This window comes from Phoca vitulina, unplaced genomic scaffold, assembly GCF_004348235.1.
Source record: "Phoca vitulina isolate PV1807 unplaced genomic scaffold, GSC_HSeal_1.0 scaffold37, whole genome shotgun sequence".
NCBI lineage: Eukaryota > Metazoa > Chordata > Mammalia > Carnivora > Phocidae > Phoca > Phoca vitulina.
In genome coordinates, this window is record NW_022589740.1 from 16,404,278 (window position 1) to 16,416,119 (window position 11,842).

General features: G+C 55.7%; 1 protein-coding gene across 1 annotated transcript; it reads left to right on the plus strand.

Moving 5' to 3' along the window:
* Window positions 1–4,374: 4,374 nt before the first annotated feature.
* FOXB2 (forkhead box B2) lies at window positions 4,375–5,673 on the plus strand. The gene has a single exon (XM_032427539.1). It carries the CDS (start codon window positions 4,375–4,377, stop codon window positions 5,671–5,673), a length of 1,299 nt encoding a protein of 432 aa, XP_032283430.1.
* The last annotated feature ends 6,169 nt before the right edge of the window (window positions 5,674–11,842 follow it).

Here is an 11,842-nt window from a genome sequence, read left to right on the forward strand (position 1 = left end):
AAACGACGCCTCCAGGGTCATCCAGCCAGCAATGCACGTGTCCCGTATTCCCCGCCGACCTCCTCCCACCCTCTTCAAGCTCGCCTTAGAGGCTGAGGCTTGGAAAGGTTTGGGCGGAGGAGACAGGGGGGTCAGGCGAGAGGCCGGATGGGGTGACAGTAAAGATGCTTGGGAGAATCCCAAACGTAACTAACCCAGGCAACTTTCCCCACGTCAAAGGTCAGTGGATAAAGACAGAATCCATGAAAACCGAGATGTGCACAAGAACTTTTACCTTCTTCCTAGTTCTGCACGTCGTCCTAGCCCCGTCGACGACCTGCGCTCCTCCTCACGCTGGGCACAGCTGTCCGCGGAAGCCTTGGGACCGCTTGGCCTAGATCCAGGCTGAGGAGTGCGAGGGACCTTCCGGGGCTTGGGGGGAGGGGGGGAGATAGAGGAGAGAGAATGAATAAATAGTCGCGCCTAAAGTTCCACATCTTTTTCTGGCAAATTTTTACTCCCCTCCATAGAGCCAATTAAACGCAATAAAACCTTGCACGGAGTCCCTCTTCCTAGGAAAGCGTCGCCAACAATTGCCTAAGGGGTAAACCAAATACGCCTGAGATAATTACACTAAGCCCGGGGCAATGATTTGCCTGCCAGGGTCCTCAGCGCCAGCCAATATTTGGATAGTGTAGGGGTTGTTCAAAAAAAAAAAAAAAAAATTACTCGCAGAAACTTGAAACCGACTGGTTGGTGCCAGGATGGTTACATGATCTGTTTTCCTTGAACGGGGGTCTGCAGGCAGCTGGAGCGCGCGCGTACCGCCCCCGCCGCTGCTGCTGCGCGCCTGCAAAACTTGCCGGAATGAAATCAACCTCGCGGGAAGGAGGGAGGAGAGAGGGAGAGCGCCCCCCCACCACCACCACCACGGCCCAAGCTCGCCAGCCGGGCCCTGCGCCTCACCGAGAATCCCCCAGAATACTCTGCGGCGGCGGCAGCCGGCCCCTCTCTAAAATGGACACACGTCCCGCGCTCCTTGTCAGCGCTCGGCGCTGCAACTGCAGCCTGGGCTGCCGCGGGCAGCTGGGGCCTCGGTGTCGGAGAGCCCTGTCTACCCCTGCCCGGGCCACCCGCAGCGCGAAAGCTTGAGGCTCGAGGCGCTTCTCTCCACCTTGGAGCCTCCGCTTTGGTCCAGGTGGCGCGGAGCCGCTCAGCCAGCTGAACGCAGTTGGCTAGCCGAAGCCGGAGGCTCGCGTCCCCAGGGCCGAGCCCGACGCCGTGGCCTGGCTCTGCGGTCTGCGACGAGCTCGCCCACGGCTTTACTGTTCAGGTTAGGCGCACCTAAGGCTTGCCCGGCGCGCCCTTGAAGGGCCCCTCCCCTCGCTCTGTCCCCAGACGCCGAGGAGTCCCCTGGCCCGACGGGAACGTCCCGGAGCTGCCCCCAAAGAGGAGGCGCTGCGGAAAACATACTCACAAGGCGTCGACAAAAGACGCCTTTGCCCGCGCTGCGTTCAGGGCCAGAGTCTTAGAGCACTTAGAGCACCCGGCACGCTGAGCTCCCAACGGCGGCCTTTGGGCGACTCCTGGGCCTGGAGAGGGCTGTTCTCGCACCACGTCGGGCAAGGGAGAAGGGGACACCCGGGCTTTAGCTGCCGCTTTAACTGTGGAATTCCTCCGTGGCTTCGTGAGCCCAGGGGGCCAACTGCTGCTTGGCTCCTTAAACTGACTCAGTGGACTAAAAATTCCGCAGAAACTCCGTTGGTGGAAGCAAAGTTCCCAGCACGGAGTGACAGCGAATACATCCTCCTCTGAGATTATCTCCTCTCCTTAGGACAGGCCGAGAGACTGCTCTTTTCCCTGGGGGGCTCTCTTGCACTCTTCACCTTAACACCTGTTCTAAAACGTCTGCTGGCCTGGTACAAATTGGGCAAATAGCACTAGCCAGAAATCTAGCTCCTGACTAAAGATGAAAATTACCAATCTGCCCCACTCACCTAACTCCTATGAAGAGGAAGCGCCGGACAGGCAGACAGCCCCTCTCATGGTCCTGCCCTCGGGCAGCTCACCAAAAGTCAGAAGCGACCTGGTGTCGCCAAGGCTGGAGGGTAAAAAGAAGTCTCCCAAGCAGTTTGGGCCGACAGCCTTCTGCCTTCGGCTTTCGGCAGGGAAAAGAAGAAATTAAAAACCCAGTGAGACACAGTCCCTAATTGCTCTTTTCTGCTCAAATGGTGGAACTGGAAGGCACCCGTGAAATTTCCAACTTCAGACATCTCATTTTATAAATAATGAAACTGAGGCCCAGAGACGGGAAGACGGTATATTTTCCCCCTAAACTCTGCTTTTCCTCCCAGCCAAACGGCAAAGGCAGCCAAAACCAAAGTATAACTTCCCCGCGGTCAACTGGGATTGCCCATGGGTGTCCGGATGCGTGCAGAGCAGGAACCTGCTTCCTGGGTCCCAGCCAGCACCGAGACCTCCTGGCTGCCTCTCAACCAGCTTTCTCTCACAGGTCATACCAGGGCCCTGTGGATTGATCATTTTGACCTCCTATTTAATTGCAATCAGCTCGCTTCCCCTCAACGTGCTAAGAATAGCAAAGACCCCGTTAGGACTCACCCAGGTGATGGGACCTGTGAGCTCCCAATTTCTGGCCCCAGCTCAGGCGTCACTACCCAGAGGAATGCCTCACTCTGTCCCATCCACCCACTTCTAAGAAGCGCGGTGGAGCCCCAACCCACCAAGCCCTTACTATCTATCCTAATGCCCTGGCTACTGTCTGTCTCTTCCTCCAGACAGCTGTCCCAGAACGCAAAGAGCCGTCTCCTGCCGCCCTATACCTGGCGCCGATCACCGGGCCTGACACACAGTTGGTGCGCAAGAAAATCGTGATGAAGCTGGCATTTGACGAGAATGCCCTTGGCTCCTCTCCTCATTAGCTTTTCCCTCCAACCCTCTGGGCATTGGGATTTCTTGCAGAGAAGAGGCCTCGAGGCCACGGTGCCCCGAACTTGGCCCAGAGTGGCCAGTCTAGGAAAAAGGTAGTGTAAGGAGCGAGAAGTTCAGAGCAGGTAGGTGGGAAGCGGGAAAGTGAAAGGGCGGGGACAGGCCGGAGATACAGGAGAGGAGAAAGAAAGCCGTGTCCTGTCCCCCCTCTGCCAGGCGTCGCGACCCGGGTGGGGTGCAGCAGCAGGGACCGCACCCGGCGCGGCTCCCCCCGCCCCGCCCCGCGAACAGCCTGCGCTCCCCGCCCCTCCCGGCGGGCTGTGAATGCTGGGGGTGGGGGCGCCCCAACTGTGGTGGAGGAGGGGGCGGGGGCGAGGCGCGGCGCCTTCGTGCCCCTTCTTCAGCGAGAGACGCGGCGGCGGCGGCGGCGGAGTCCCTCAGCCTCGGTCATGTGATAGTCTCGAAGCGCGAGCTGCGGGGGTCTCCGGCGTCTCGGGGACCATTACAAAACGCAGCCAGGAGAGCGCGTCGCTGCCACAGCCGCCGCCGCCGCCTCTCCAGCTCAAGACGGGCCCGGGAGAGCGGCGGCAGCTGCGGCGCGCACCGCGGAGCGGGCCCAGGCCAGCCTCGCATCCTCCCGGCCCTCGCAGCCGCCCCCTCGGGCCCACAGCTTGCGCCCCGCGCCCGGCGCCCCCGCCCCGCCGTGCAACCCGCCCGCGCCGCTGCTGCGGAAACCAAACTTTTTCCCCCAGCGACCGCCTACAGCTCTCTCCCCGGCTCCGCTGCGAGCGGCCAGAAAACAGGGAGACGCGGGCTGCCAGGAGCTGAGCTTCCTTCTCCTTACCTCGCCGCTCCCCTCCAGGAAAACCGCAAGTCCGCGGCGGGCTGGCTAGCTGCCCGACCAGGGGGCAGCCTCCTGGGCGCTGCAAGTCTCGCCGCCCCGGCCTCCGGGAGCACGAGCGCCAACTCGGATTTAAAGGGCCAGAGTCCCGCCTGTCCTGTCCTTCTTCCCAGCCCGCTGGGCCGGCGCTTCCCTCGGACCGAGAAAAAAGCAGAGGAGGCCGGAAGGGAACACGGCCTTGCCGATTTCTCCACCTCCAGTTCCAGCGCTCCGTCTCTGACCACCTGGGGGAAGCCGCCGGGAGGGTGTGGCGGGGAAGCTGACGCGCCCCGCCCGCCACTCTGCGCGCGGGTCGGCCACCGTCGGGCCAGAAGTTGCGAGCGGCGGAGAGCTGAGCCGGCCCGAGAGAGCGGCAGGCGCGGAGCCCCCCAGGCAGCTGGCAGAAGGCCGGAGAGAGACGGCGAGAGGGTCTGGGGACGGAGAGGGCGGGGTGGCGGGGCTGGGCGGGCGGAGTGGGGCTTAGTGGAGACAGCCAGGCCCCGGCAACCGGGTGCGGAGCGACACTGCCGTCCAGTGGGGGCCGGAGGGCGGTGGAGGCGCCGGGGGCGATGCCGCGGCCGGGGAAGAGCTCGTACAGCGACCAGAAGCCGCCCTACTCGTACATCTCGCTGACCGCCATGGCCATCCAGCACTCGGCCGAGAAGATGCTGCCGCTGAGCGACATCTACAAGTTCATCATGGAGCGCTTCCCCTACTACCGCGAGCACACGCAGCGTTGGCAGAACAGCCTGCGCCACAACCTCTCCTTCAACGACTGCTTCATCAAGATCCCGCGGCGGCCGGACCAGCCCGGCAAGGGCAGCTTCTGGGCGCTGCATCCCGACTGCGGCGACATGTTCGAGAACGGCAGCTTCCTGCGGCGCCGAAAGCGCTTCAAGGTGCTGCGCGCGGAACACACACACCTGCACGCGGGAAGCACCAAGGGCGCGCCGGGCGCCGGGCCCGGAGGGCACCTTCACCCCCACCACCCGCACCACCCGCACCACCACCACCACCACCACCACCACGCGGCCGCGCACCACCACCACCACCACCCGCCCCAGCCGCCGCCGCCCCCGCCGCCGCCGCCGCACATGGTGCATTATTTCCATCAGCAGCCTCCTCCCGCCCCGCAGCCGCCGCCGCACCTCTCGTCGCAGCCCCCGCAGCAGCCGCCCCAGCAGTCGCAGCCTCAGCCGCCGTCCCACCCGGGCAAGATGCAGGAGGCGGCAGCGGTGGCGGCGGCGGCGGCGGCAGCGGCGGCGGCGGCCGTGGGCAGCGTGGGGCGCCTGTCGCAGTTCCCGCCCTACGGGTTGGGCTCAGCGGCCGCCGCCGCCGCAGCAGCAGCGGCGTCCACGTCGGGCTTCAAGCACCCGTTCGCCATCGAGAACATCATCAGCAGGGACTACAAGGGCGTGCTACAGGCCGGCGGGCTGCCCTTGGCGTCCGTCATGCACCACCTGGGTTACCCCGTGCCGGGCCAGCTTGGCAACGTGGTTAGCTCCGTGTGGCCGCACGTGGGCGTCATGGATTCGGTGGCTGCGGCCGCCGCGGCCGCGGCCGCGGCGGGGGTCCCCGTGGGCCCTGAGTACGGGGCCTTCGGGGTGCCGGTCAAGGCCCTGTGCCACTCGGCAAGCCAGAGCCTGCCTGCGGTGCCGGTGCCCATCAAGCCCACCCCCTCGCTGCCGCCGGTGGCCCCGCTGCCTCCGACTCTCACTGTCCCCGCGGCCGCGCAACAGCCGCCGGCGCCGTCCACCGTGTGCCCTGCGGCTGCGGCCTCGCCTGCCGCCTCCCTGCTGGAGCCCACTGCCCCGAGTGCGGCCGAGAGCAAGGGCAGCTCCCTGCACTCGGTGCTGGTGCACTCCTAGGGGACACGGCGGGCGGGGGAGACGAAGGCGTGCAGGGACTCCCGGCCCTGGACAGCCCCGGAGGGAGAAGGCTCCCTGAGGCTGGGCAGACCTGGCGAGCCTGAGCCTTTGCGGCAAAGGAAGGTCTTTGAACATAAAAACCCGAAAGCGGATTCTCCAGTGGTCTGAATAAATATAACACTTCTGGTGTCTGTGTTTATACTATGTTGTACAATCAGATTAATGAAAGGCAGTTTTCAGGTAAGAGTTTCTACTGTAATTAATATTGTAAGTCAATAAGTTATGGGGGGGGAGGGAGCGAAGGAGTTTGGGGAAGCCTCATTCGCTGGCAAATTGGAAATGGATTTAGACCCTCATTCCTGGGAGCAGAAGCTGGAGGAGCTAAACCTCCCGGGGAGAAATCCAACAGAGAATGACGCTTAAAACAGACCTCAGCCACCAAGTTTCTCGCCCCGGGCAGCGGCCTCTCGGGAACACCCAAGACAAAACTGCTATTCACTAAGGAAATCTCGTTTTATTTAAGAAGGAAAAGAGAGAGCATTTTCATATCGTTATCTTGCTGGTCAGTTAAATGGCGAGGACACGGTACCATGAATAAAGTCGCTGGGGGGTGGGGGGCAGCAGGAACTCCACGAAGAGTCTTGGGAAACAGTTCAGTTTCTTGCTCTGACCCGGGGGTCGAGAAGGATGGAAGGAACAGCTAAAGCAATTAGTTTGCACAAAACAGAATGGCAGCGGCTTAAAGAGCAAAGCGCCAGATTCCAAAAGTAAAGTTCGGGGAAGCACAACCAAAGAGAGACAACAAAGGCTGCTTTTTACCTGCAATTCGTTTGTGTATCAATCGGATGAGCCGTTAAGGAGCCCCAAAATAATGTTAATTCCCACGATCCGTTCCATTTGGGATTTTAAAGGGGGAAAACAAATCACTTGCATCATGGGATTTTTCTCCGCTAATCATGAGTGCGAGAAAAACCAGCCACATCACCCGACAGTATCGCTCCTCACGCTTCCAGGAGCGTTTCTTGGCGGTTGCCTTCCAGCCTCCGGACAGATACGAGAGGATGATGACCCCGTCACTTTGGGGCGCCGCCGTCGATTTGGTATTCCGAGCGCTGTTTGGGCGCCGACGACTCTCAGGCGAATTCTTCAGTTTCAGTTCGTCAATTGGAAAAGAAACTTGCCGCTGTTGCCCCTTCCCCCCTTTTTGAGCCGCAGGAATAGCACTTTACTCGCAACAAACTTTTGGGAACGAAGGGGGGCGGGTAGGGAGGAGGCAGCGGCCCTTTGCCTCTGAGTCACCTTGGGCTTGTGTCCGCGCCGCGTTCGGGTTGTGACTTTGTGACAAGTTCATGTCTGCCGGTGTTGTACGCGGTGTTCTCCATTAAAGCTTCTCTCTGGATATGCCGCGGCCCGTGTGAGGATGTTTCGCTTCTCGGGAGAGGAGGCGGCAGTCTGAGCGCCCACTGGGCGGTCAAGGGACTTTACAGATCCTCCCCCTCCCCTTTATTTCTTAACTTCAGAGCTTCATAGGGGTGAGTTCACTGGAGAGCCACGACCAGGGACAAGCGTCCTCCGTTGCTCCTTTTATCCGTTGGCGCGATTACCTCTTGGAATACCACCCATCCTTAGGCTGGTTTCCTGAGCCCCAGCCCACCTCCGTGCAGGGGACTGCATTGGCAAAAACCCGCAACAGGGAATTTTTGGTTCCCACTTGGGGTTCGCTTCTATTCACCATCACCACCACCCAACACCCTTCCCCTTTCCTACGGGCCCGGAGGGCGGGCCACAACGGGGACTCCCGTACCCTTGGGTAGGTGCCCTGCGGCGCCCCCTTAAGTCTGGAAGGCAGACCCGGGCCGGGAAGTAGGTGCCAGGTCTCTGCCACTGCCACCGCGGCCGACATCGACGAGGAGCGCAAGCCCCGCCACCGAAGCCTGGGGGACCTGTTGCGCGCCCGCTCGGGGAGCGCGTCCTCGGCGAGCAGGGCCTCGGGAGGCGGCGGCAGCCTGGGGTCCAGAGCCGCAGAGCGCTGGGCGGGCGAGAACCCCGGCCCCGCGGTCCGCTCTCCCCGGAGAGGACCTGCAGGCTGCGGCGGCCGCGGAGCTGCGCGGGGAGCGGGCGAGGCGGCCCGGCCCGGTGCAGGGGACCCGGCTAGGGCCGGGGAAGCCACCGCCGGCTCTCTGCTCTCCAACCTCGAACAGGGATCCATCTTGAACCGACTTCCCTCTGCCCAGCCAGGCCCAACGGAAGCTTCCTCTAACCTTTCATCAGAAGGAAAAAAAGGGCCAATAAGATGACCTGCACACAGTAATGACACTGAGTGGAGGGAGGGAACGGGGATTTTGGCTATATCTTAAAATAGGTGTTTCCACACATCCATTATTTACAAGTCGCATCTCAGCGTGCAGCTTAGTTTTGGTCTCTCCTAGGAAGGTCTCAGTTTAGCTCACTAACTCCTTGAGAGCTGAAACTCCAGTGTCTCCCTTTCTTTCAACTTGAGACTCTGCAAGGTTTTCTGCAGGGTTTTCCTCTTCACTAGTCTGATGATGGTGAAAGAGAGAAAAGAAGGGGGGACACTGACATGGGGGGGGTCACAGATTTGGAGGGACTTTTGAGTCTGGCTTCTTTGTGAGATGGTGCCTAGAAGTCCTGGGGTCAGGACCCCTAGTGTAGGTAAGTCAATTGGCTGGAAGAAGGGAGACACAGGATCCCAGAGGTTTGTTCAAAAGAACACCCCTTCCTTCTGGTCCAGCTGCCCAAAAGGTGTGCTTTTTCAGCAGTGCCCAGGGCCCCACTTCCAGGAAAGGGGCACAGCCCAAAGTGTCCTTTAGCACCCAGAGAGCTGGCCTAAGTGGGTCTGTGGGCCGAGAAGAAAGGAGCCTGTGGGCCACAGCAGCAAGAAATGAGCAATTGACCCTCACAGTTTTCCTGGACCCTCTTAACGAATTCCCTTGAACCCCCTCCTACCTCTGTGTGGAAAACAAGGGTGTTTTGTTTTACTGGAAGGAAAGAGAAAAAGGAGAAAGGAAGGCCAAGTGAACTTAAAGATGATTCTACTCAAATTTTTATTCAGGAGGAGATCCAGGTACCCAAAGGAAGCAATGCATGGCATTGACAGTGGAGAACCTGGGAATTCATGCAAATAAACAAGGGTGGGGGGAGCTTGCTGCCAAAACTCTGATCCCAAGGGAGGTTCCAATTAAAGCCCCAGACAGTAATACTATCCTGAAGACCCCTCTTAACTAAGATGGGATCTGCCGTCTGACCATATTGTGTGGGGCTTTATCCCCTTAAGCAACCACCACCCCATTCCCAAACCAGGAACCTGGCAGGATTAGTCTTGGCAGACCTCTGAGATACCAGGACTGGGAGGACCCTGGGCCTGAGGCTCACTGCTCATCACCAGAATCAGATTTTCATACCCATGTGCCATAAAACATCCATTCTAAGACATTGGAACCAGATTCAGTGCTTATTTTAAACATGTTAGTAGGGGTCAAGCCATTAAAAAAAAAAGTATTTTCATGTCCTGGTCATAATCAAAGTATATAGAGAACTACAAAAGGTAATAAGAATAATAAATTGATGGTAATATTTTGGTAAGCCTCTCAACTGAGTATGTGATCTCATCTGATCTCATAGTATTCTCTCTCTAGCAACAGGTTGAGATAGAGGGAAAGTAAATTCTAGATAGAAGTGAGATGCAAGTAGAGACACTTAAAAATGTATGACCATCTCAGTTCACATGTTTAATAAAATCACTCCTCATATGCTAAGTACTAGAGGAGAGAACGTGAACTTCAGGTTGCTTAGCCTGTATTCCACTTATCTCAATGCAGAGGACCCCGAGCAAGAAGGAAAGAAGCAATGAGAGAAGAGAAAGATTTCAGTGTAGATATCTTTACAATAAAGGTAAGAGGAAAACAACTTGGAATCATCCATTTGATTGTATTTCCTTGGGAAGCTGAGACAAGAGCTAAGGGCGGAGGGAGGACAAAGCTATTTTAGCTGTGGTCTCTAGGAGAACAGGCTCTCCTGCAAAGGCCAGAATAGGCACAGTTGGTATCTGGCACTTAGGAAGCCTGTCAGTCAAGCTGGCTTGTGGTCAATTATCTCCTTAAGTAGACTGGCATTAGTCCAGCCAGGGAAGAGGGCTGGTAGCATCCAGAGGAATCAGAGCCAGTTAGCTGGCGGGGGTACTCCTGAACTCTAAGCATCTTTGCATGGGGGGTTTGGAAGGCTGATCAACACATCTCCTCCTGGGATTCAAAGGTGACATTTGCCTGCTTGGCACTAGTACAGAAAGACTCCAGAAGAGTATGGAAACAGAATGTCTTAGGAGGAAACAAACAAACAAAAACATTGATCCACAAAACCACCAATTCTCCTTAAATTCCATTCACTGACAAAATCACCATCTCTGATATGCACAAAATTATAGAGATCCTGGTAAATTGTGGTGGGATTTGGTTCCTCCACTGGACAAGAACTCCCGTTCTTCATCGTACCCGACTATGAAATGGGCAGCAAAGATAGTCTGGGGGGCATATTCAGGCTTGGATGACGTGGCAAGGGTTTGAAGTGGTAGTAGTGTTAAGCGGACTATGGGGATACGATTCTGCGTGGGGGTGCAGGGGTAGGGTGGGGTTGGCATCAGAAATGGGAGAGTAAAGAAAGGATTTCAAAAGCCAGTGATAACCTCTTTGTAGGTAAAAAGGCAGAGTGGGGATTCGAGTGGAGGTGGGAAGTCCTTGAATTCCAAAGGGCAAAACAGTTTCTTCAAGTCCAACGTTTTCATTTTGCTCATTTAAAGTATTTTCATTAACTTTATCTGTCAAAGCTGAAATGCTACCTTATACCCTTTAGGGGAGATTGTAGAGATCTGCCTGGGATTTCAGTTCAGTCTTAAACCATTGTTTAAATGGTATGAGTTTGGCAAAACTCCAGATGTACTCTGTCCCAAGCACTTTTCCCCCTTAACTATCCCCTGTGTATTTTAAGGAAAATTTAAGCCACATGTTGGCTCTTTTCCCCTTGCATCCAAATGTAGTTTTATTGAATTTTAGCATGGTCCATGAAATTCAAATTCTGAGTTTTAAACTATAATATATTCATAGGATCTACAATGCAGTCACATGATATGCACATATATCATTAAGCAGAAAATAAAGTATCTGAGAACTATAGTTGTATTATTATAGTAACATTTCTTTAGACTGAAGAACCATACTGAGAATGCCATATTAAAAAAGGATTTTATAAAATTATCAAAAAATTCAGAAAAGCGAAATTAGTGACTCATGAGAATATTTTTAAAAGAACACTGCTAAAAAGATATTTTGATTATGCTTAGTTTGATCCAAATAGTTGTTTCCTGCCACGAGGAACAGGTCTTTTGTGTGCACAAGACACCCAGGCTTTGCTTGTAAGTCACAGATCTCATTATTGTGGCATCATTTTAAAAATGCATTGAAATAAGCTCTCCCATCTGAGCCACTTCCAGCCCTGTCAGCACCTTCGCAGACAGCGTGTTTTTTCTGTTACTGCAGATGAATGCTTAGTAAGAAGGGAGCTGGAGAGCTGTAGTCCAGGCCCAGCTGAGCTAGATTCATTCCAGAAAGGATCCACAACATTGAAGCCACAGATGAGAAAAGGAAAAAGGGGGGGGAAGGGGGGGAGGGGAGAGGGAGGAAGCAAAGAAAGAAGCAGAGAGAGAGGCAGATGTATGCATCTAATACTAACAAAGCAAAAAAAATAAAAACGGAATTATAATTTTCTAACCTAATATTGCTTTGGTTTTCTCTCAGGAAAGTATAGATCAATTTTTCCAATGTATGTGTCTATAACACTACTTACCTGAAGTAATCTTGTCTTGAAAACAATATCCGTCTTCTCTTAAAAACGTTTCTTAGCTAGAGAGGACAGGGCAACCTCATTTATTGCCTAAAAAGAAGAGGCTGTAGTCTTCCTAAGAATTCATCTCAGGTGAGAATTTGGCACCATGAATTTTGTTGCAATTTATTTTATAGGGATTCACCTATATCCCCACAGGGAAATGTTTAAATAGGTGATGCTATTTATATACTATGGAATATCATGCAGCCATCACAAATAATGTTTATGAAATTTTACTCATACAGAAAATGTTTATGCACCAAATATGAACAGT